At 44.1% G+C, this 25,998-nt stretch overlaps 1 protein-coding gene across 1 annotated transcript in view; it reads right to left on the minus strand.

The window, feature by feature from the left end:
• The window catches only part of METTL24 (methyltransferase like 24), a 90,466-nt gene that overhangs the window by 10,640 nt on the left and 53,828 nt on the right, over positions 1–25,998 (minus strand). The window contains exon 4 of the mRNA XM_074948235.1: positions 23,180–23,408. Within this exon, the coding sequence (XP_074804336.1) occupies positions 23,180–23,408 (229 nt within the window). The remainder of the gene's footprint in view (positions 1–23,179; positions 23,409–25,998) is intronic.

The following is a 25,998-nucleotide window of genomic DNA, read 5'->3' on the forward strand; positions in this document are numbered from 1 at the left end:
AGCCCCACCACACAGTACCCATTAGGTTGGTGGTTAGCACTCACCTGGAATGTGGGACACCTGGGTTAAAGTCCCTGCTTCAAATCAGGCAGCGCAGGACCTGAAAACAGCTTTCCTATATCCCAAGAGAGTATCCTAACCATTGGGCTATTGGCTATAATGGGGTCTCATGCTGTCTCTTCCTCCACTGAGAAAGCTTAGGTGCAAAGGGAGGGTTCACAGCTGAGAATCCCAAGTATGGGTGGCAAGTGAAGCAGCCCCCGGGGGGGCTAGCTCCTTCTCCTGCCCTTGGTCCCGCCCACACTCCATCCATGCTTTCCCCCAGTCCCTGCCTCCTAGGCCACCCCGCTGCTGCTCTTCACATCCCACCTCACCCCACCCACTTGCCTCCTCACCCCCTGCTCCCCACAAGACACACACCCCCCGGATCGCCACATCCCTCCGCACCCCTCGGCCCACCGCTCGTCTCCCCACCCCACCCCCTGGCCGGCCGCTCATCTCCTCACGCCCCCACCAGAGCCCCCCCTCCCAATGCAAGACCCTCTCTGCCGCTGCTGGCTTGCTGCTTGCCTCTTCACTCCTGGGGGGCAGGCGCTGGGGCCAGGGATGAGGGATTTGGGGTAAGGGAGAGCGCTCTGGGGTGGGGCTGGGGATGAGAGGTTTGGGGTGTAGGAAGGGGCTGAGGGGGGCTGGGGGTGTGGACTCGGGGTGGGGCTGGGGACTAGGGGCTTGGGGTGCACAAAGGGGCTCAGGGCTGGGGCAGAGGGTTGGGGTGTGGGTGGGCGGGGGTGCAGGCTCCGGGAGAGCATTTGGGTATGGGGGGACACCGAGCTGGGACGGATGGAGGATTGGGTGCACGAGGGAGTTTGGGGTGTGGGGTCCCAGTGGCACTTACCGCGGCTCCCAGAAAGTGGCCACCAAGTCCCTGCCCCCCCCGCCCCCAGCCACATGGGCAGCCAGGGAGACTGTGTGTTGCCCTTGCGACGGCAGGTGCCACCCCCGCAGCTCGCATTGGTCATAGTTCCCGGCCAATGGGAGCCTCGAAGCCGGTACTTGGGGTGAGGGGCGCCATGCGCCTTGGTGGCCACTTCCAGGAGACACGTGGAGCCAGGGCAGGCAGGAAGCCTGCCTTAGCCCTGGGCCCTGGCTGCACTGCTGCCACCCGGACTTTTAACAGCCCAGTCGGCAGTGCCGCCCAGAGCCTCCAGGGTCCCTTTTCAACTGGGCATTCTGGTTGAACACTAGATGCCTGGCAACCCTATGCCCACCGCTCACCTCCTCACTTCCCCGCACCCCACACACACATACCCCACTGGCTCGTCATGTCCCTCCTGACTCCTCTACCCCCGCAGGGGGTCAGGGAACAGGACGTGGCGAACAGCAGGGACCTTTGGGGAGGGGATTCAGTGGAGGAGAGGAAGAAGACTTATCAGGCGGTGGGGAGCAGAAGGAGTAGAGCAGGAGTAGGAGTACTCCTCTATCAGAAGGAGTAGAGCAGGGAGGGGAAGAGTCCCACCCAGGGGTCCAGCAGGGTTTGCCAGCAGCTGCGCCAGGGGAGGCTTAGCCATCCCTGGGCTCTTATACCCATAGCTCATGATCCCGAACAGAGAGAGGCAGCTTCCTATGTCCTGTCAGATCTGGACCCTCAACCCTGCCCTTTCCACAGCATTTTGCTCCTGGCTAGCTTCGGTGGGTTCTGTGAATTCCTTTCTCAGGCCCCTGACTCTCCCATACCCTGCAACCTCAGGCCTGTGAATTCCAGTGGATGGGAGGGTACTAGGGTTTAGGCATTGACTTTAGCCTTTACTCGCTAACTTAATCTAATGAGAGAACATTCTATTGTCTGACCTCTGAGCAGGAAAAAAATCCTCTCATTTTTGCTCTTTTGATGTTATCTACCAGACACTGCTGGATGCTCCTAGGAACGGATGTTTATTCAAGAAAATAAATGCTGTTCACTGGAGCTTCAGTTCTCTTCATTAAAGAGGAACAAACATTTGTATCTTGTTTATGCTGCTGCAGTATTATGTAAGGGTATAAAAGTGGGTTGTTAACAGAACTCACCTCACGCTAACATACTGACCTCACACTTGGTAAGGCAACTCCCATCTTTTCATGTATTTATACCTGCTCCTGAATTTTCCACTCCATGCATCTGATGAAATGGGTTCTAGCCCACGAAAGCTTATGCCCAAATAAATTTGTTAGTCTCTAAAGTGCCACAAGGACTCCTCATTGTTTTTGCTGATACAGACTAACATGGCTACCACTCTGAGAACTGAAGAGGATGAAGGTCATGTTCTCTCTTACTAGACATGGAAGTTAATGGCTGCCACTGCTTTAGAGAGACAAGGTGGGTGAGGTCTAATAAATGCTATTACTTCACTGACCTTGTCCCTCTAATATCCTGAGACCAACACAGCTACAACGCTTCAAAAAATCCATTAGAAAGTAATAAAACACCTTAGAGAAGAAAAGGAGTACTTGTGGCACCTTAGAGACTAACCAATTTATTTGAGCATGAGCTTTCGTGAGCTACAGCTCACTTCATCGGATGCATACTGTGGAAAGTGTAGAAGATCTTATTATATACACACAAAAAGCATGAAAAAATACCTCCTCTCACCCCACTCTCCTGCTGGTAATAGCTTATCTAAAGTGATCACTCTCCTTACAATGTGTATGATAATCAAGTTGGGCCATTTCCAGCACAAATCCAGGTTTTCTCACCGTCCCCCCCTCCCCGCCCCACACACAAACTCACTCTCCTGCTGGTAATAGCTTATCTAAAGTGACCACTCTCCTTACAATGTGTATGATAATCAAGGTGGGCCATTTCCAGCACAAATCCAGGTTTTCTCACACACACACCCCCCCCACACACACACAAACTCACTCTCCTGCTGGTAATAGCTTATCCAAAGTGACGGCTAGTGGCGTTCTGTTATTTTCTTTGTTAGGCCTGTCCTGTAGTAGGTGACTTCTGGGATGGTCACATAAACACCACCCTATACCGGAAACCTACTGACCGCTATTCCTACTTACATGCCTCCAGCTTTCACCCTGACCACACCACACGATCCATCGTCTACAGCCAAGCTCTGCGATACAACCGCATTTGCTCCAACCCCTCAGACAGAGACAGACACCTACAAGATCTCTATCAAGCATTCTTACAACTACAATACCCACCTGCAGAAGTGAAGAAACAGATTGATAGAGCCAGAAGAGTTCCCAGAAGTCACCTACTACAGGACAGGCCTAACAAAGAAAATAACAGAACGCCACTAGCCGTCACCTTCAGCCCCCAACTAAAACCCCTCCAACGCATTATTAAGGATCTACAACCTATCCTGAAGGATGACCCATCACTCTCACAAATCTTGGGAGACAGGCCAGTCCTTGCCTACAGACAGCCCCCCAACCTGAAGCAAATACTCACCAGCAACCACATACCACACAACAGAACCACTAACCCAGGAACCTATCCTTGCAACAAAGCCCGTTGCCAACTGTGCCCACATATCTATTCAGGGGACACCATCACAGGGCCTAATAACATCAGCCACACTATCAGAGGCTCGTTCACCTGCACATCCACCAATGTGATATATGCCATCATGTGCCAGCAGTGCCCCTCTGCCATGTACATTGGTCAAAGTGGACAGTCTCTACGTAAAAGAATAAATGGACACAAATCAGATGTCAAGAATTATAACATTCATAAACCAGTCGGAGAACACTTCAATCTCTCTGGTCACGCGATTACAGACATGAAAGTCGCTATTTTACAACAAAAAAACTTCAAATCCAGACTCCAGCGAGAAACTGCTGAATTGGAATTCATTTGCAAATTGGATACAATTAACTTAGGCTTGAATAGAGACTGGGAGTGGCTTAGTCATTATCCAAGGTAGCCTATTTCCCCTTGTTTTTTCCTACCCCCCTCTGCCCCCCCAGACGTTCTTGTAAAACCCTGGATTTGTGCTGGAAATGGCCCACCTTGATTATCATACACAATGTAAGGAGAGTGGTCACTTTGGATAAGCTACTACCAGCAGGAGAGTGAGTTTGTGTGTGTGTGTGTGGGGTGGGGGGGTGAGAAAACCTGGATTTGTGCTGGAAATGGCCCAACTTGATTATCATATACATTGTAAGGAGAGTGGTCACTTTAGATAAGCTATTACCAGCAGGAGAGTGAGTTTGGGGGGGGGGGGGAGGGTGAGAAAACCTGGATTTGTGCTGGAAATGGCCCAACTTGATTATCATACACATTGTAAGGAGAGTGATCACTTTAGATAAGCTATTACCAGCAGGAGAGTGGGGTGAGAGGAGGTATTTTTTCATGCTTTTTGTGTGTATATAAGATGATCTTCTACACTTTCCACAGTATGCATCCGATGAAGTGAGTTGTAGCTCACGGAAGCTTATGCGCAAATAAATTGGTTAGTCTCTAAGGTGCCATAAGTACTCCTTTTCTTTTTGCAAATACAGACTAACACGGCTGTTACTCTGAAACCTGTCATTATGCAAGGCACCTTAGAGAAGAGCATTTGCGGTACGCTATTTTCAGAATAAAGCAAATAGTTAAAAACAAAACAAAAAACATTTCACTGAAGAGTATTTAAAGCTCTTCTTGTGTTTGCTAAACCAACAGTAAACCATAGGAACCTGATGCTGAATGCAATGTAAATTATATTAAGGAAAATATATCACTGCATACCTAGGGTCTCTCTATGCATCCTTTGGTATATGACCAAATTCAGTCAAATTCCCTCTCATCTTCAAAATGAGCTCTTTGCTAGTTGCTGAAATAGCCCCAACCCTTATATCTCCAGCAGCCTGGGAGGCTCCATCTCCCTGCAAGCCAGCTCTTCAAATGTTGTCATCTCTATAAAAGTGATTCACTGAAAGTGAGAAGCTCCTAAAGGTATTAAATTAATCCAGTGGATGTGAGGTGTGTGTAGACATTAATGTAACAATTGCTATATATGCGAGAGAAAATCTGCAGCCTCTTGGACATCAGTTGTCATTCAATTATGCACCACACCGTGGCTGTGTGTACTTCACATTGCCTACAGAGAGAGAACTCTGATTCTCTTGTTCCTAAAACATAGGCCATCATCTCTTAAAGGGACTCTCCTTCAGTTATTAGCAGAATGGGGTCTATGATGTAACTCAGCAGTTCTCATTTCATCCAGTGGAGGATCTGGTACACATACATGCTAGGCCGCTCAATACAGTACTTAAAAAAATATTCCCTTTGTGAGACTGTTAATATCATTCCACTTGCTATCTGACTTGCTTATGTACTTCCAGGCTGCCCATTCCTTCCTGTGTGGTCCCAGTGTTCATTTGCAATGGCAGCAGAAGTACGGCAGCATGTACAATGTACATTTGAGGCACACAACAAAGACTCTCATGAAGAATCTTTCCCTCTTCTGCTCTTCTCCCACGAAGACTGTAATATTGCATTGGGAGAGAGAAAGGCTGTTTGTGGGGCTAATCTGTACATTTTTAGACCCAGTCTTCCTTTGAGTAAAATGATTTGGATACTTTGAGGTGACATCAGAATCAAATGGTAACAGCAGAAAGAGCTCCAACTGCTATGATTTAAGTGTACAGACCAACAATAGTCAAACTCCGAATGGAAAGATTTCAAGCTATAGAAGGGGGATGTGCTGTAGGCTCTTTGGCAACAATTTGAAAAACTTAGTAACGAAGAATTAAGGGGTACAGCCATGTTTGCAGAATCTCCCGTTCTTTCCCTCCCCATGCGGGATTCGTGAACCTTTATAAAGAATTTGTCAGTCAGCCACTGGACAGAAGGAGAGCAACGGGGTAGAGAGGTAGATTTATTTATTTGGAAAATCTGTTTTAATTTTACTAATGTACTGAATAGAGAGATTCAACACCCTTTCCCCTTCAATTAACTGGTGTTAAATGCCCACAACATACATCCCACTGGTTCTCCAGCAAAACTAGGGAAGACCAGACTTTATATTCCTGATATTTCTAAGATAAAAAACATGCACTAAAAACCGTACAAAATAAACATTATTTTAGTCCTTTTTTATGCACCATACACTTTATATAACATACAGAAGCAAAAAAGGGCATACACCAATTTTAAAAAAAAATCTTCTACTAGTCGCCTTTAAAACTGGTGCCCACATTTTCCCCATTGTAAAGACATTTCGCATTTTTGTGTTCTTGGGGAGCACACAGGTTTTGGCTGCGAAACCTCTGACCTATATTACTATGGCTATTAACAAAGATGCTGACTGAATGCAAGATAGCTGCATACTAAACAATGCTCCAGTTTGTTTCCTGGTAGGTGCACTATTGTTGATAGCACCATAAGTATCCAACCAGGCAAATAAACAGAATGGAGTTTAAAAAAAAGCAGAGAAAGACAAAAGAGGCTGAGAGAAACTCCTTTAAAGAAACATTTGGAAGGGACAAGGGAGAAAAGGGAAACATTGGTTAGTTCATGAGCCTTTCATTTCAAGGGCCATGAGCAGTAAAAGTGGGTTTGATGATATCACATTAGAGCCAGGTATGCACAAAACACTGTACAAAGCAGCAGTCTCTGTTAAAGATGAGTTCCGCAGCAGGATTCTAGGGGTGCTGCCGGTCAGCATGGTGATGGCTTGGTAAAACTGTATTGGGGAAGCGGGGAAGATGGGGAAGTCCATCTGACTCTAGCTGCTGCCTTGATTTCATGACTGCTAAATTTATTAATTCGTTTAAAAAAGCATCAATACTTTGTAGTTTACTGATGGTAAAAGGCTGTATATGTTCAAACTGCAACTGGAAACATCTGCACCAATCTGATTTCCACTGAATTTGCAGTAACTGGAGTAATACCAGCTAGTTGATGCAAAAGCATATGGGAAGCTCACACATGGAAACAGTTAGTGCTCAAAATGCATCCTGGTGTAATTTACAAGAAGCCAGTGGAGTTTCAGCAAGGATGAACTTGGCCCAACATGCACAAGAATAACCTCAGAGGAATTGAATGTGTGTCATAGGCAATAAGTCCAGCATGAATGCATAAATCAAATTATAGAGCTGGAGACAAATGCTTATTGTTGAACCACACACACTCTACTACTTTGGGATTATTGCTTTAATGTGGTGACTTTAAAAAAACATTAGCTTTACATTTTCTAGTTGGCTTGCCATAATGTAGTTTTCACTGGTGATCTCCATTTCAGCAACAGCCAGCATGAAAATCAGACGTGAGAAACAGGTCTGCAAGAACTGCAGTAGTTCACAATGCAGAATTTGGCTGGAGTACAGTTAGTGTCTCCAGAGAACATTCAGACAGGAACTGATAACCAAACATTCTTCTTTGAGTGATGGTCCCTATATGGATTCCAGATGTGGATGTGCATGCATACCATGCACCAGGAGGTTTTTAAAGCAGTGTCTGTTGACCTGCACGTGCATCCCCTCATGCTCACAGCCGAGGTATAATAGACCATGTGGGTCAACACCTTTTGAGTTCCCTCTGACTGCCACATGGCTGGAATCGGAACCCCTGTTCCTTCATGCTCTTAACTCTGCTAAGCGAGTGATTTCCCGTCTGTTTTTTCTTGTTTGTAGTTGTCATTCATAGTGTTATACAGCTGTAGTTACTAGTAGATAGTTAGTGTCGTTTATTGCCACATTTGGGGGAGACACCCCCCTCCTCCAGCGACTATGCCCTGAGTTCATGGCTTCAAGAACTGTGCCTCTTGCCCTGGCTCATTTTCGGTGAGTGATGAGCATGAGCGCTGCCTGTATCGCCTCAGTGAGGCCCACATTGCCCCCTGCTGCCCTATTTGTAAGTCATTCCTGCCTCTGGAAGTTCTTGATCGAGGATGCCATGCATCCGTGGAGGCATTCAGTGATAAGACTGACAAGTCCTAGCACTCTCTTAAAGACTCCCATGCCACGCTCAGGTCTCTCAGTTTCTATACCTCAGCCCTATGATACAGACAGCAAAAGCAGCGATACTGGCCTTGACCGAAGGCCTCCATCTGGCTTACTATCACTGCCGGCAGGAGGCACCACGTCAACGGCAGCAATCCCAGAGACAACACTATCTCGCCTCTGCCATGACCACCTCCTTGCCCCTCGCCCACCAACCATCAAAGCAACAGTTTTGGTATACTTGTCGAGAACCCAGACCCCCCACCATCCCTCCCACAGTGCCATATACTGTCTTTGGGGGCCATCTTGCCCTATTCGCTTCCACTGGGGCAAGATCACCACGGACAGTTGGGTACTGGAGATCATCAACCCTGGATACCCCATAGAATTCCTGTTGTTTTTGCATCATTGCTTCCCCGCTCCCAACTGTCCCCCGGGGACTCCTCCCATCAGGGCCTCCTCCAACAAGAAGCCGATGTTCTTCTCCTCAAGGGCACCATAGAGACCATCCCATCTAGCTATAAGGGACTCCCCTTACTTCCTTATCCCAAAGAAGGGCAGAGGGCGCTGCCCCATTTTAAACCTTTGAGTGCTCACACCTTTAGCCAGAAATTCAAATTCCATAGGGTGACACTCGCATTGATTATCCTCTCCCTCTCCCAAGGAGCCTGGTTTGCGGCTCTCAACATAAAAGATGCCTGTTTCCACATCAATATTCACCCAGCCCATCGAAAGTTTCTCTGATTGTGAGTGGGACACAACTACTACCAATTCCAAATCCTGCCTTTTGACATAGCAACGTCTCCATATGTATTTACCAGTCTTTGCCATCATAACAGTACAGATGCAAAGTCTCGGCTACTCTCTGCTCTCCTACCTGGATGACTGGCTCCTAGTTGTGCTCTCCTGCCAATGCCTCCTCTCCACCATCCTCACTGTCTGCGCTCTTCTCACCTCTCTTGGGGTCTGTATTAATGAGGACAAGTCAGTGCTCATACCTACCCAACAATCGGCTTCATTGGGGCGTGACTTGACTCCAATGCAGCACGGGCTTTCCTTCCAGCAGACCACTTCACCACCAGCACAAACCAAATTACAAGCCTGTGCTGCAACCCTGTACCACCATTCCGCTGCTGTCTCTCTCTTCGCAGACATATGACAGCGTGTACCTCAGTGACACCACAGGCCCGTCTTCACATGCATTGCCTCCAGCTCTGGCTCCTCTCTGTCTACAGACCACATTGTGACTGCCTGCACAGCAAAGTCCTGATCCCCTGGCAAGTACTGATATCCTTCACATCATGGACTGATCCTTCCCAGGTCCTGGTTGGTACTCCCTTCAAACCTCCTATGCCACAACCCGTGCTCACAATGGATGCCTCCCTCGTAGCTTGGGGAGCTTACCTAGACTGCCATATAGCACAGGGCATCTGGACACCTCAGGAAGCTAGGCTGCATATAAATATCCTGGAACTGAGGGCAGTCCATTTCACCTGCCAGGTGTTTATTCCCCTCATACGGGCCAAGCACATCTAATTACTCTCCAACAACATTGCAGCAGTGCTTTACCTCAACAAACAGGGTGGTGCCAAGTCTCCCTACCTCTGTTCAGAGTCCATTCACCTTTGGAACTGGTGCATCAAACATCAAGTCACACTCCTGGCCACAAACCTCCCAGGCACCCAAAACTCCCTGGCAGACACACTCAGCAAGACACTCTACTTGAATCACAAATGGGAGCTGCACAACACCACACTCTGGTGCCTCTTCCACAAGTGGAGCACCCATGCTGGGACCTCTTCACCACTCACAAGAATCTCAAACTTCCATTTTATTGCTCCAGAGGAGCCGTGGGGGACGACTCTCAGGACGATACCCTTCTCCTCCCTGGACAGACTCTCTCCGCTATCCCTTGCTCCCCTTCAACTTCAAGTACTGTGCATGATTTGCCGGGATCAAGTGATGGTAATCCTCATACCCCCATTTTGGTTCTGTCAGTTTTGGTTCATGGATCTCCTAAACCTCTCCACCTGCACACCACTCCACCTCTGCACACTACCGGATTTCCTCATGCAAGACCAGGGCCAACTTCGGCATACCAATCCCGGCCCTCTTCACCTCACAGTTTCATTTTTGGATGGAGCTCAGGCATAGACAGGGCATGCTACACCCCCATGTGACGTATCCATACCCAAAACAGGGGGGCATCCACCAGAGCCTGCTACCAGGTGAAATGGAGGCTCTTCACCTCCTGGACTCACCGCCACCAATACCCGCTGTCTACGATATCCATATCTATCATCCTCTATTACCTTCTTGAACTTAAGACTTTGGGCCTATCCCTCAGCTCCATATGGGTCCACGTAGCAGCGCTCAGTGCCTTTCTCTCCCAGTGGATGGTCTTTCTATGTTCGCACACCCTACCACTGTACACTTCCTAAAAGATTTGTTCAATATCTTCCTGCCTGTATGCAAACCCACATTCTTGTGGGACCTTAATCTCATTCTCTCCGCTCTCACAAAACTGCCCTTCAAGCCCCTGGCCATGTCCTCCCTTTCTCATCTTTCCATGAAAGTAATCTTCTTAGTAGCCATTAACTCAGCAGTCATGATGGCTGACCCTCCCCTTACATCATCTTCCACAAAGATGAAGCTTCCTTTTGTCTCCATCCTAAATTCCTTCTTAAGTTGAAGTTGGAGTTCCACCTAAATCAGTGTATCCACCTCCCAATTTTCTGCCCCAAACCGCACACCTCCCATGCAAACAGGGTCCTCCACTTTCTGGACATCCAACGTGCATCAGTGTTCTACCTCCACTGAACCCATGTTTTCCGTGCATCACCCAGACTCTTTGTATTGATTGCTAACTGTTGTAAGCACCAAGCCCTCTCCTCACAGTGCATTTCCAAATGGGTCTCTAGGTGCATTTGCGAATGCTACACACTCAACAATGTAACACCACCTGATGTTGTCACGGCACACTCTACCTCAGCGCAAGTGGCCACATCGGGCTCCTTCACCAATGTCTCCATACACATCTTCACATCTCATTACGCCATCACCCACACGGCGGCTGTGAATGAAGTTGTGGGCCATGCTGTACTACAGGCAGCACTTCCAAGCACATCCTTACACCCACCTCCATTCTGGTCACTGCTCACTACTCATCTATGTTTGGAATCTGTATAGGGACCATCACTTGAAGAATAAGAGGAGGTTACTTGCCTGTAACTGGCGGTTCTTCGAGATGTGCAGTTCTTATTTGGATTCCAATACCCACCCTCCATCCGCTCTGCTGCGGACTTGACTATTCAGTGGTAAAGGGGATGCTGGAGAGGCGTCGACCCACATGGCCCATTATACCCTAGGCTGCGAGCATGAAGGGACGCATGACGCACATGCGGGTCAACCTTCAGACTCTGGTACATGGCACACATGTGCACCCCACATTTGGAATCCAAATAGGGACCACACATCTCAAAGAACCCAAGTTACAGGCAAGTAACCTTCTTGTCTCTCTGTGATAAAACTGGTTGAGGGGAATCAAAGGCCCCACCAATGCTCTAGAGTTGGCTTGGAAGCATACAAAGGAAAAAGGCACTGAGTCAAATGCTAGGCAGCCAGATGAACCATTAGTACTTTAGGTGCTATTTATCCATGAGTTTACTATTGGTTTAGTCTTGTAAAGGTATAAACATAGGCTCAAATTCAGCCCAGACACAGTAACTCCATGGGTTTCAAGTTCCAGGGCCTCCTAGCTGATACTCTGGTTCCCCAACCATCTTTCCCTCTGCAGTAGCTTCAGCCCCTGTGGTTCTAAATACCCCAGAGACAGGTGCTCAAGCATACCTCCCAGCCACTATTACCCTTCCCCAACTCAAATCAGCCCCAGGTCCCCTTCCTATTCTCTCTGCATCAGCTCCAGCACTCTGACTGAATACTGCACCTAGCCAGATTCTCCAGATTCTCCAAGTTACAATATTAAATATGCCCCGTTTCTTCACCCTTTTTTCATAGGTCATGGTTTTTCTAAACCTTTTATCATTTTATTGCTCTTCTCTGGACTCTCTCCAATTTATCCACATCTTTCCTAAGTGTGGCACCCAGAAATGGACAGCGTACTTTAGCGAATGCCTCACCAGTGCCAAGCAGAGTGGGACAGCTACTGCGCATGTCTTATGTATAGCACTCCTATTAATACACTCCAGAATGACATTAGACTTTTTTGCAACTGAATCACACTGTTGGCTCATATTCAGTTTGTGATCCACTATAACCCCCTGATCCTTTTCAGCAATACTACCACTTAGCCAGTTATTCCCCATTTTGTAATTGTGCATTTGATTTTTCTTTCCTAATGTAATACTTTACACTTGCCTTTATTGAATTTCATCTTGTGGATTTCAGACCATTTCTCTAATTTGTCAGGGTTGTTTTGGATTATAATCCTGTCCTCCAAAATGCTTGCAACCCCTCCCAATTTGGTGTTATTTGCAAATTGTATAAGCATACTCTCCACTATATTAGCCAAGTCATTAATAAAAATATTGACTCAGGACTGACCCCTGTGGAACCTCACGGGATACACTCTCCCAGTGACAGCAAATCACTGAATACTCTTTGAGTACGGTGTTTCAACTAGTTGTGCACCCACGTTGTAGTAATTTAATCTAGACCACATTTCCCATGAGAATGTCATGTGGGACTGTGACAAAAGTTTTACTAAAATCAAGATTTATCACATGTACTGCTTCCTTCTATCCACTAGGCCAGTAACCTAGTCAATGAAGGAAATTAGGTTGGTTTGGCATGATTTGTTCTTGACAAATCTATGCTGGCTGTTCCCTGCAAGTCCTTACAAAGTGCTTATTTAGTAATTTGTTCCGGTATCTTTCCAGGTGTCGAAGGTAGACTGACTGGTTTAGAATTCCCAAGGTCCTCTTTGTTCACCTTTTTAAAGACAGGTACTATGTTTCCCTCTCTCCAGTCCTCTGGTACCTCACCTGTCCTCCATGAGGTCTCAAACACAATTACTAATGGTTCCAAGATTGCTTCAGCTAGTTCCTTAAGTACCCTAGGATGAATCTAATCAGGCCCTGTTGACTTGAATACATCTAACTTGTCTAAATATTCTTTAATCTGGTCTTTCTCTATTTTGGTTTGTGTTCCTTCCTCCTTGTTGTTAATATTAATTGTGTTGTGTATCTAGTCACCATTAATCTTTTCAGTGATGACTGAAGTAAAATAGCCATTAAACACCGCAACCTTCTTGACGTCATCCGTTGTTAGTTCTCCTTCCCTGCTAAGCAGCGGACCTACATTTTCCTTCATCTTTCTCTTGCTCCTAATATATTTATAGTCCCTCTCTAGGTGTCATTTATTTTGTGACTTAGTCTGTCTGATTTTGTCCCTACATGCTTGTGTTTTTCTTTTGTACTCCTGCTTAGCAATTCATCCATATTTCAACTTTTTGTAGGATTCATTTTTGACTTTCAGATCATTAAAGAGCTCCTGATAAAGCCATATTGGCCCCTTACTATTATTCCTATCTTTCCTTTGCATCAGGATAGTTTGCAGTTGTGCATTTAATATTGTCTCCTTCAGAAATTGCCAACTCTCCCACTTATCCCTTAGATTTTTCTCCTACCCATTCTCTGAGCTTGTTAATGTCTGCTTTTTAAAAGTCCATTGTCCTTATTCTGCTGCTCTCACTCTTTTCTTTCCTTTCCTTAGAACCATGAAATCTATCATTTCATGGTCACTTTCACCCAAATTGCCTTCCACCTTCAGATTCGCATGTGGTCAGAATCGAGTTTAAAATGGCCAGTTACTTCCTCCACTGTCTGAATCAAAAAGCTGTCCCCATTACATTCCAAGAAACTATTGGAAATAATATTAGAAAAGTAATATGGAAAAACACATTTGTCTGGATAAAGTCCCCCATTACAACCAAGTCTTATGTTTTGGATATTTCCGTTATTTGTTCTAGAAATGCCTCATCCATCTCCTCTTTCTGATTTGGGGATCTATAGTAGACTCCTACCATGACATCACCCCTTTTATCTTTACCCAGAGACTTTCAGTTGGTCTGCCTCTCACCTTCTGGACCTCAGAACAGGTTTATATATTCTTGATGTATAATGCAACAGCTCCTCCCTTTTTTCCCTGCCTGTTCTTCCTGAACAAGCTTTAGCCTCTATACTAATATTCCAGTCATGAGTTATCCCACCAAGTCTCTGTAATGCCAATTAAGTCATAGTTTAGCTTATGTACTAACACTTCCAGTACTTCCTGTTTATATTCCCCACACTCCTTGCAAGTGGTCATTGTGTGTAATGATCAGAGGTCAAAGATGCAAAATGCATTCCTCGCTCTCTGACATCAAAGGAAAAGCCCACACGATTAAAGACACTGTCATCTTGCTTTCTGTGTAAAGGAGCTATAAATATGGATTCAAGAAATGATCCATCCTCTGTTTGGACTCTTACAGAGAAGTGTACCAGATGCAAAGCTGAGATCCCCAGAGATCTCTGGGTACCCTGAAAAGACTTTCGGGAGACAGGCAGTTTATTACATCATTGCCACCGTTTGGAATTACAAACTATGACTCATCTGTACATATATTTTACTGACTTTAATCTATCAATAATCTGTTTTTGGGGAATCACTGAATCACTGAACCAAGGGAAGCCTCCTCAGCTGAGGCTTGAATTGGGGCATAGCGCATGGTAAATGTGTGAATGGAGCCTCAGGTTGCCACTCTACAGCTCTCCTAGAGCGAAATTCCTTGCAGGGAACCCAGTGAGGTGCTTGATGTCTGGGAGAATGAGCCCTCACAGACTCAGGAGGAGGGGCTTCTGAAAGCTCTGGCAGAAGAGAATGCAGGTGATTTCGAGAGTCTCTGGAAAGATACTGCCTCTCCCTTCATCCTCTTGGCAATAGAGCCAAATAACCTCAGAGATCTCCTAAAGGAGTGTTTCTCAGCCTTTTTGATACCAGAGTCCAGCTTGCTGCCTTCCTCAACTGTGTCAGGGAGATCTCAGGGACTGGCACCGGCCCACAGACTGGTCATTGAGAAACATTGTTCTAAAGGGCTTTGTCCTGTCCAGGTAGACGGCCAGAGCTCTATGTGCATGTAGGGAGTGGAGTTTCCTGTTCTCCCTATTACTGTGAGGTTTCAGGTAAAATACAGGCAGGGGAGCCGTCTGCATCAGGTGAAAGTCAGAAGGAACCTTGGGGATGAATTTGGGGTGCATTCTCAGGGATACTTTGTCTCTGTGAAAGATCATATAAGGCAGGTCTGCCATAAGGGCCCTGAACTCACCCACCCTCCTGGCTGAGGTGACAGCCGTGAGGAAGCCCACCTCCATCAATAAGTGTAAGAGGAAGCAGGAGTCCAAGGGTACTAAGGATTCTGGGATACTGGGTTCATAAATGCCAATAGCACTATGTTCATATCCTGAGCAGGCGTAGATCTTGATACTGGCTGGAACATTCTGATAATGCCTGTTAAGAACTTTACTGCTGTGGGGTGCGTGAAAACTGATCAGTTTTCCACTGCAGGAAGAAAGGCATTAATAGCTACTAAATACCCACATCATGAACTGATGGATAGGCCTGGTGCCTTCAAGGACAGTAGATAATCCAGGATAAGAGGAATCCTGGACTCCTACAGAGGCAAAGGATGCTTCTGGCACCACAGGGAGAACTGCTTCCATTTGGCAGCATAGCACTTTCTCATAGAGGGTTTTCTGCTATTGTGAAGGATGGATTGAACTTCCTGTGAGCAAGATCTCTCTAAGTGCATTGCCCATCCAAAAAAAAACAGGCTGCCAGATGGAGGGATGCCAGGCTGGGATGGTTGGTCATGCCTCCATTCCGTGACAGTAGATCTGGAAATGGCTGTAGGTGAATGCACAGGCAAGGAGACATCTGCAGAGCTAAGATGAACCAGAACTGTTGCTGCCACCATGGTCCTATTAAGATCACTATTTCCTTGTCCAGCCTGATCTTCCAAAGGATACAAGATAGCAGGGTGATGGGACAAAAGGTGTGCTTCAACAGGTTTGACCACTGGACTAGGAAGGCATCCCTTCTGGAGTTGTACCCCTGAGCATCTTGTGAGCAATAGGCCAGGCACTTCCTGTTTCCCTGGGTTGCAAAGAGGATCCAAGATGGGAATCCCCATGGATGAAAAATCTATTAGACCAGCACTCAAAGAAGAATGGTAGGAGAGCCACAAAAGACAGGTATGAGGCCTATGTCTGTGCAATGCGCCAGCAAGTGAGAAGAACAACTCTGATACAGTTGCAGGCAAGAGCGTCAGTTTTTGTGGTCTACATTTAAAAATGCTGGTTACCACTAACCTGGGCATGTGGCAAAAATTTACTGAGCTCCCACCACTGGCAGCCAATGCTTGAATGAAATAATAATTCAATGACTCTCATCACCCAGTGAGCATCTTTTCTCTATTTCCTTTTCCCAACATTGTTGATTAGAGGAGTAGTTGGGTTTAAACTGATGGTCTCATTGATGTTCAGTCTCCTACTGTTGCCAGAGTCTTTCCACAAAGCCAAAATCCACTGTTGATGATTTTCATATAAATATACAAATATTTATGAATGTTACTAACAGCAGCTGGTGGCATCATGGCTAGAATCTGACAGAAAGAGCAATTCCTGGTAAACGAGAACATATGTTTACAGACTAATACCTCGATAATCAGCAGTGATGAGTGTGTGCAGAAAATGTACTTTACCAAAACCACATTTAAATGTCTTTTTAAATTCTGCCCAAGTGGCGTTGTGTCTCACTGCAAATTATCCTCACCCATTAAACATCCATAGTTTTGTGAGCTTGTGGCTAACTCCTAACAGTAATACTTAACACTCATATTATATTTTAAAAGCACTACAGACAGGGACCCAGATCCAAAAAGATACTTAGGCCCCTAAACTCCAGAGTTTAAGTACCTAAGTCTCTGGTTTTACGCTCCACAGCAATACACAAAACCCCATCTTGGCAGCCACCTAACCCTCTAGGCACCTAAACTCACTTGCACCTAAATCTTCAGAGTAAAAGTTCCCTAGACACCTAAGTTTCTGCCTCTGGGCATGCACGCTGTTGCCTCACTCTAGGTGTACTGGTGCCTAAGCCCTAGTGCAATCTACGAACTGGGGAAGAAAAACAGAAGAGCTCCTATCTTGCCTGTTGAGCCCATCCATGAGGTGTGTTCTGAGCCCATTTACTGGACTGAGCCCCATTCAAAATCAGCTGGAGGAGGAGGTGGAAGTAAAACCATCCACATTATAACTTTAGCCCAATGAGTAGAGCACTCACCCAGGAGACCCAGGTTCAATTCCCCTCTCTGCCTCAGGGGAGAAAGGGAACAGGGCTTTCCCACATCTCTCAGGACAATGTTCTAACTGCTAGGCTATGGGATATTCTGATCTGAGCTTCCTCACTCTTTCCTATCGATGCTATTCCACTTGGGCTAAATAATGAAACAGTCCTTGGAGCCAGAGGACGAAACCCTGGGTCTCCCACCTCCCAGGTGAGTGACCTAACCCCACTAGACTATAGAATCATTCTCACTCCCTCGCTTTGCTCCAAAGACTAAGTATTTATACACAGTGGAACAACTTCTGCTGGACAGACTGAGGCAGCTCACATCAGAATATCCCACAGCTAGGGTGACCAGATTTTAGAGGGACAGTCCCAATATTTGGTGCTTTGTCTTATATAGGTGCCTATTACCCCCCGCCCCCTGTCCTGATTTTTCACCCTTGCTATCTACCCACAGCCCAGTAGTTAGGGCACTTTCCCAAGAGGTGGGTGACCCTGTTCACACCCTTTCAACCCTTCTAGGAAGAGGGTGGGAAATGAACCACATCCTAGGTGAGTTCTCTAGCTACTGGACTAAAAGTTATAAGGTCATCACTGCTGCCACCTGCTACTCTAGCTGTTCTGTGAGCAGCAAGACATGCACCTAACTCATTCTCACAAGAAATGATTTAGGCACTTAAACTGCATGACTCCAGGGGAGGGGTTCCCAGCTGTGAATCACAAGCAGAGATAGGTGCCTTCCTACATCCCAGATGTAAGTGCCTAACTCTGTAAGACAGGTGGGACTTAGGACACATCCTTCTCGTCAGCATCTCCCATTAGGCTCCCTGCCTAGTGTGCTGGCTTTTATAGATCCCATTCCTAGGTGCCTCTCTCTCCCCTCTCTCTTACAGGGAGCTTGGGTGCCTAACCCAAGACTTTGTGGAGCTCATCGCTGTTCCAGTGGTTTCCTAGCTGACTAAAAGTTAGGCGTTGCAATGCTCAGCATCACAATGCCTAAGGCCCTTTGGGGATCTGGAACACACCGACTAACTCCAAACATCTCTGTGCAGTAGGTAAGTCAATCTTAATGGAGGATAATGAGATACCAAGATTAAATGACTTGCCCAAGTCAGAGGCTATGCTAGAAATCCACAAGACCACATTGTCTCTCACTACATTAATAATAATAGCCCTCAGGAAGCAGGGAAGTGTCATTTTATTGCTTTTAAAAATTGCAAGTAGTCTTTCACCAACCTTTATGCATTATTTTTGAATTTTCTTAATCTGATCGTCATATTCAACTAAGTCACTGTGCAATTTTTGCCTTGTATATTTGCTTTTATATTTATTTGTGCTGCTGCCAACACAAGTGGTACCAAAACAAAATGGGGAATTAATTTTCTGGCATCTTTGATCTTTCTTACCAGCTTTCTCAAAACTAGAAGTGCAGCATGAAACAGACTTTACATTAACTGCTTTAGGAGACGAAGACAGGTGATAAATTACTTGTCTAGGAGGCTATGAGGTTATTAATCAACATTACTGCAGGGTGTAATTTCTGAAGTTGTGTCAGGTATTAAATAATAAGTTAAGAGGACAATTTTGGGATTTCTATAAGCCTTAAATCTAAGCATGTTCTATAAAATGGAATTGACATCTGCTAGCCAGCTTGTCACCCAAACAATTCCTAATGCAAAACCCAGCATAAATTAAAATATTAAAACTTTCATAATTTCTTTTAATAGTAAACTGTGGACCTGATGCAACTGTATCTTACATCATTTCTTTTTTTAAAAAAAATCATTATTTTAATAGTAATACAAGTGAAAGCAACTCCTTACTGCAGTCTAAAAATTATATTCGGAGGTGCTTTGCTGTTAAATGCAAATTCAATTTGCTGTCTCAGTTTCTTGTTTTTCTGACTTTCTGAGAGGTCATTGTTTACACGGTTCTGGGCTGCTGACCTATCTTTCCTAGGAATGCAAACCCTGGCTCATTGGACTGTACATAATAGGACACCCTGATAGATCAGAACTGCTGAGCTCCAGGGGAAGGAAAACTACTGCTGAATAAACAGTTTGCATGTGTGAATGTGCATGATTTTTCATGCATATACTTTCAAGCCAGCATGAATTAATTTGCTTCTGCTGCTAAGAGCCTTACTGTCAAAGATTCTTATTTTTGCTTTTTAGCACAATCTTTATAACACAAAAAATATGTAATGGTTGGGTTTGGGATTTCAGGACTGGCATGGGAGCTTGGATTTCTCTTAAGATTTCCTCTGTTCCTTATCCTGCATACTAAAGCCTGGGTTACAAGGAAAAAACATTTACCATTTGGAGAAGATGCAAAAGCTGTATACAAAGCTAATACACACATATATACTAAGACTAAGCTGGATGAATGATTTGGTTGGAAATCTGAACCAGCTATCTACTGAAATAAAGTCTGAATTTAGGATTAGTAGATAACCCTTGAGCAACAGAATGAGCTGCTTCTCTGTGACCAGTCTAAAAGAACACTGGAATTTACCAAGTCTGTGGTCAGTAACAGAAGTTCTGTGTTCATCTATCCCTAACACACTGAGAGTCCCAGTCCTGCAATATTTGCGCTCAGATAACTCCTGCCAGAATCAGGTAAGAGTAGCATATACAAGAGGACTGCAGCACTGGAGTATGTATGAATATTTCAAAAAGTTGAACTGGACTAATCAGAGATTTTTCTAATAACTTCCTTGCCTCTTGAAATGGGGGGGAGTTCTCCAAGTAGCCACAAATTGTTGATACCTACTGTGATAAATGAAGGAGGGAGGAGAACTACCTATTTTGGACACCCAGCCAACCAGTTAGCTACAAAATCCCTGTTAGGGATTTTGCTTTACCTGTAAAGGGTTAAAAAATCCCATAGGTAAAAGGGAGTGGGCACCTGACCAAAAGAGCTAATGGGAAGGCTAGAACTTTTTAAAATTGGGAAAAAACTTTCCCTTTGTCTGTCTGTTGTTGTTCTCCGGAGAGAGGAGACACAGAGCAGCAATGCTGTAAGAAGCTTTAAACCAGGTATGAAAAATCATTAAATCACACCTAGGAATTACTTATCTGAACCCCAGATATGTAAGTAGATCAGGGAATGTCTAGGAAGACGCAATTAGGTTTCTCTCTTTTATTTCTTTATGGCTTGTGGACTCCTCTGTGCTAACCCCCAAAGGCTTTTGTTTTGCTTATAGCCATTAAGCTGGACCTCAAGAAAACCATTCTTGATGCTTAATTATTATATTTACTCTTTTTAAATCTAGCAATAGCTTAAGTTCCAAATGTATTTTCTTTTTTGTTTGTTTGTTTTTAATAAAATTTACTTTTTTTAAGAACAGGATTGGGTTTTTGTGTCCTAAGAGGTTTGTGCATATGTTGTTTAATTACCTGGTGGCAACAGCTGATTTCCTTTGTTTTCTTTCTCAGCTCTTCCCCAGAGTGGGGGTGAAAGGGCTTGAGGGTACCCCAAAGGGAGGAATTCCCAAGTGCGACTTCCTGGGACTTCCGGATGTGGCCTGTGGGCCGTAGTTTGCCCACCTCTGACATAGAGGAAATGAAACAAGAATACACTAGGACACCAAAACTGCCCATGAAGGGACACACAGATGTTGCACACATTTCCTCTTATGTTTCCTAGTTTGTCCAATACTTACTCCAAAGTCTTTTCCCGTGGCCATGTCACATCTGTTCCTCATGTATAAATTGGTAAGCCCTGATGGTCCAGCAGAGGCCGAACGTTACAGAGGAGGCACTCACATTATAATGGGAGGATTGCAGATGATTTTACAGCACCAGTGTAGTTAATGTGTGGACAAAACTTGACTTTAGCTCAAATGGAGTTGCTTGAAATTCCTTACTAGAAGCAGGGGCAACAATAACTTCTAAGGAAAGAGGAGGGATTTTTAAAGTTAAAAGAATGGAAGGAGGAGAATATTTTAAATGGCTAATTGAAAAATGTTTTGGAAAGTATGTCATGAAAATGTTTTGCATTAGCTTATTTGTACAGTGAAGGAAAACATTCCACTCACATTCAGTAGGAAAATGAAAAACTGAAAGTCAGTATATTTACTTTGAGGTACTCTTAATGAACAGCAGCTTGTTTGAGTCTTTATGCAACATATAATCCAGAGATGCAGGGCAGCATTAATCTTCTTAGACTGCCTTTCTAATACAGAGCTGTTGTAGCTGTGTTGGTCCAGGATATTAGAGAGACAAGGCGAGTGAGATAATATCTTTTATTGGACCAACTTACTCATCACTGTCACCAATAGAATTTGGTTCAATAAAAGATATTACCTCACACACCTTGTCTCTGTAATACAGAAAAAGTTATGTAAATTGAATTGGCTCATTCAAATATTCAGTAAATGGGAAATGGTAGAATACTGCAAAGCATATAATGGTTTTATTCTCACTGGACGAAATTCAATTCCCACCTTCAACAAACACACTGGCTTCGTATGGGGAGTTACATAGAGGGCAGAGTGTGGAAAGTGGTACTTTGCTCACCATGTATGCAGAGACCCTCCACAACCAAATCCTATGTGATATGTATATGTGGCCAATGGATCCACATAACTACAGACTCAGTAGCCACGCTCCCATACTTCCTCTACATGCTAAGCTATGCTCCCTGGTTGCCCTCCACTGGCACAGAAGAACTGCTCTGGTTTTCCTGTGCTGGAGCCTTTTCGTGGCCCCTCCATCCAAGGGTGACTTTCACCTAATATACACAGAAGTAACAAGAGTCCAATCTTCCGATTCATTCAGGGTCTTATCATTCTAAATTTGTACACTAACTAGATGATTATTCCCCAGTAGGTTTAGAGTCTAACAAGTTTCATGGGCTTTTCTTTGATATATATATCTTAGCATGTATAATTCTTCACAGCACAAATATCAAAGAAAAGTCATCTCTCTGTTCAGATACTCTTTCACTAAAGTGTAAGTCTAAAATAGGAACAATATGACTATGTGATAGAAAAAACACTCCGCTTTTTACTTTTAACTTCAAAATGGTTCTGTCAGGATAGCTGAGCCAAAATAAAATACCAAAGGAAAAAAAGTAATTAAAAGAGTGCCTCATACTTTACAATGACAAACCTACATGTTATGTTACTGCTTCCTCTGAAAGTCCTGCAGGAGATCACCTCTGCAGCTAGGTCTGTCCATTTCTTAAAAAACAAAGACAAGCAGAACTAGCTGAGGGTATCAAGGCATATTAACATTTTAATTCATGCCAGTACATTCTTTGAGGGCAATATTCATTTGAAAGTATGCAGCGTCTGCACGTCAGGAACTTTGTGAAATGTACTTTGGCAAAAGTCACTGAAGACCAGAAGAACTCTAGTATCTTTAAAATTCCCTATAAGGAGATCAGGCAAGCCCAAGAAAACAGATTACTGGCAATTTCAAACCAGGATGTTTTTGTTACTGATGTCTCTAATAAAAATGAATGGCCTTGTGAACATAAACAATCCTTTTAAAATTTCTTCTGTTCTAATTATAGTTGTAAATGTTTCTGTGATCTTATAAACGGTGCTGTATTAAGGATTCACCATTCAAACTCGGATTATGGACAGGGCTGAGAAAACAAGTAGCCGAAGTCATCAGATAGCCTCTATTAAGAGGGTCTAAAAGGAGAGAGAGGGACAGAATATTAAATGCCTGGCTAGTGATTTAAAATCAAGGTGTTTGTTGCCAGTGAACTGAAAAAGCACCATAGAAAAGCACCTTCATGACAGAATGTAACACAACTTTTTAGAAAGAGGAGATATCTATTGGAAGAGGATTTTGAAAATGAGAGAGAGTGCCTCAAGCCCCTCGGGTTAACAGGAAGGAAACTTTTGGAATTCTCTCGGCTCATTATCCTTGTGTTATAATTGCAGCACTTTAATTCTCACCTTCTGGTGTCCAAACTCATTCAAGATGGTGCCAAGCTTTTTCGTATGGCTGCGTAGTTTATGAGGAGCAATTGCCGGATTGGGATCTCTCCAGTCAATGGACAGGCGATGATTCCAGAGGTGTCGTCCCTCCTGAATATGAGCTGACTTGATACTAGGATCAAATCGATGCACCTCACATCCACTGTTGGCCAGGCTGATTTCAAACTGGTTATCATCACTGCTCAGTCTACAGAAACAAACAAGATATTATTATTACTGCAAAAAGAAATTGTACCCAACCGTTGAATTATCCCAGACTTTCATGGATACTCAAGGGGAGAGGATACTCCTACATACTGGCTTTTGAAGCAGAGCAAAGGAACTGTTTTTTAGATTGTAAACTTGCTGTTGCAGCACAATGGGGACCTGATTCTGACTGGGTCACTAAAAATAAACAGAATAAACAAATGGAACACTCTCTCTCCCGCTGAAGATTAAGAATCAACACCAATAACTTCACAGCAAAAGGAAATTTAAAAAAAAATAACTACCTTCCTTAGTGCAATATGCTAAGTGATCTTTAGGGTATTTTTAGAGATTTGTTTTCTTTTAATTGCTATAACCCTATTTACACATCAAAATATTTCAGGGGGATTGCGTGAACTAAATTAATCAGAATAACTGAGTGTAAATCAGCATACTAGCGCTGATGAGCATGTAAGAGGCTCAGTGATTGAGGAAGACATTTACTTCTGACAGTCTTTCAGTACTTTCAAATTGTACATTTCAGAGAACCAGATGCACTACACCAGATGCAGGCAATACTTGCACTGCCTTCAAAAGGATTTTTGCCTGTATAAGGACTGCAGGATGAGACCAAGAGAGTGGAAAACAGAAAAAGTATATGTGGAAGACAGGAAGTTGAAATGTCTTAGGCCATTTGGGACATCAACAACAAACACAAACTGAAAAAAATAAGGTGAGATTCAAAAAACAGATCTGCTTATCCTTCTGCAACATTCAAACGTGGCTGTGTTGAGGGTGAGGGTAAGTGATAATGCAGTAGCGGAAACAAAGTAAACAAAAGATGCTTCAGAAGACAGATCTTCTGTATAAGTAGCTTGAGTTAGAAAAAGAAAGGAGACCCCTTCATCCAACCGTGGATAGAAAACAGTTTCTGTCTCTAGTGTCAGTACAATGAAACATGCTATTGTCATTGAACTGTCTTATTTTACACTAAGTAAAGGTGAAGACACAATACTGCTGTAATCAATAGTTACACTGAAATTTCATGTACAGTGCACAGGCAGTGGAAGCGGTGGGTTTCAAAGTGGGGAGAAATCACACCCTGGGAATAAACTTTTGTTCAAGGGGCCTCTACAGCTTGTGTAAAAGTGGAATAAAGGCTCAACACTGGCCCTGCTCCCAGCCCTCTCTGGAGGGGACAGACCAGGGATGTACTGGAGCACATTGGGCATAGCGAGAGTGCAGTGCAGTATAGCTAGTCTCTACTTCTTGGGGTTCATAGAGGGCCATGAGAAACAGAACAGAAATTAGAGCAGATGGGTTGTTTCTGACTTGCACTGGGAGCCAGGCAGGCCCCTGCACAGCCCCAGAATACACCTTTGCCACACACCCCATTTCCAAGTGCACATTCCTGGCCTGCTCATGTATTACAGGTCTCGAGGGGACAAAGACAGAGAGGAGCAGCTGTGAAAAACTTGCAGTTTTAAGGTCCTATCTTCCCCTTCTGTGGGATTTTCCATAGAAGGAGATAACCTAGGCCTACAGATGGGGGGTGGGCAGGAGGGCAATTTCCAGACCTGGCTTGTGTCTGAGACACATTTTGCATTGATTTTTAGGTAGTTTTTACATTATCTAACTCTTATACTGTGTACGGTTTAACACAGTGTTTCAAAGAGACACTTAAAACCTCAACTGGTAAGTTTTTGAAATCCCATATTATCCCAGTTTGAATGTCTGCATATTGTGTTTGTAACAGAGTTAGTTTAATATAAACAAATTTAGCACTGATAATGCTACAGCTCACTAATACATATTACAATTCCATATCATTCTGGGAAATCCTGTCCCCAAAGCAAAAAAAGCAGCATGCATGCTAGTACTCGAAATAGTTAAAATTAATATCAAAGGGCCTCCAGAGGTTTTAGGCACGGCTCACTCACACTGACATATAACATTTCTCCCCTTTTGGCATAGCCCCCACATATGCAAAATATTTTCTTCAATTATTAAAGATTACAGATTTAATGCAGGGTTGTCCCTTTTACACTCAAATTGAACTTCTGCATTTGTGTGACATTCTCCCCCACTGTGGAAGATGCTGTTAATTTGAAGCAGCTGTTTTTCATTTGCTCTTTATAAAATGAATTAGAGGAGTGGAACATTTAAAGAAGATTTTTGTCTTACTCAGAACAAAATTACTTTTCTGCCAGTCATAAACCAAAGAACAGAAGAATTAAGTGGCAATGAGTCTGAAAGACTATAAATAGAGTCTGAGGGAATTAAAGCCTGCTTTTTTTAACATAAAGTACTTTCTTTTTAAAAAAAAAAATTGCTTTATGGGATGTATTTTGCTTGGGTGTATGATTAAGTATACACACACAAACACATACACATGCGCATCTTATGAGGCTAGCCTAGCAAAAAATCTTCATGATGAAGGTAAAAAACTTGTGAAAAACTCAGACATACCTAAACTTTGTTTGGTATTAAAATTACATGTTTGTTTGAAATATGCTGTGTAAATACTTCAGAAAAGAAGAAGAAAACAGTAGGGAGGAGGAGCTCTCTCTGGGTGAAAACTCAGAACTCAC

This window comes from Natator depressus, chromosome 3, assembly GCF_965152275.1.
Source record: "Natator depressus isolate rNatDep1 chromosome 3, rNatDep2.hap1, whole genome shotgun sequence".
In the NCBI taxonomy this organism is placed as follows: domain Eukaryota; kingdom Metazoa; phylum Chordata; order Testudines; family Cheloniidae; genus Natator; species Natator depressus.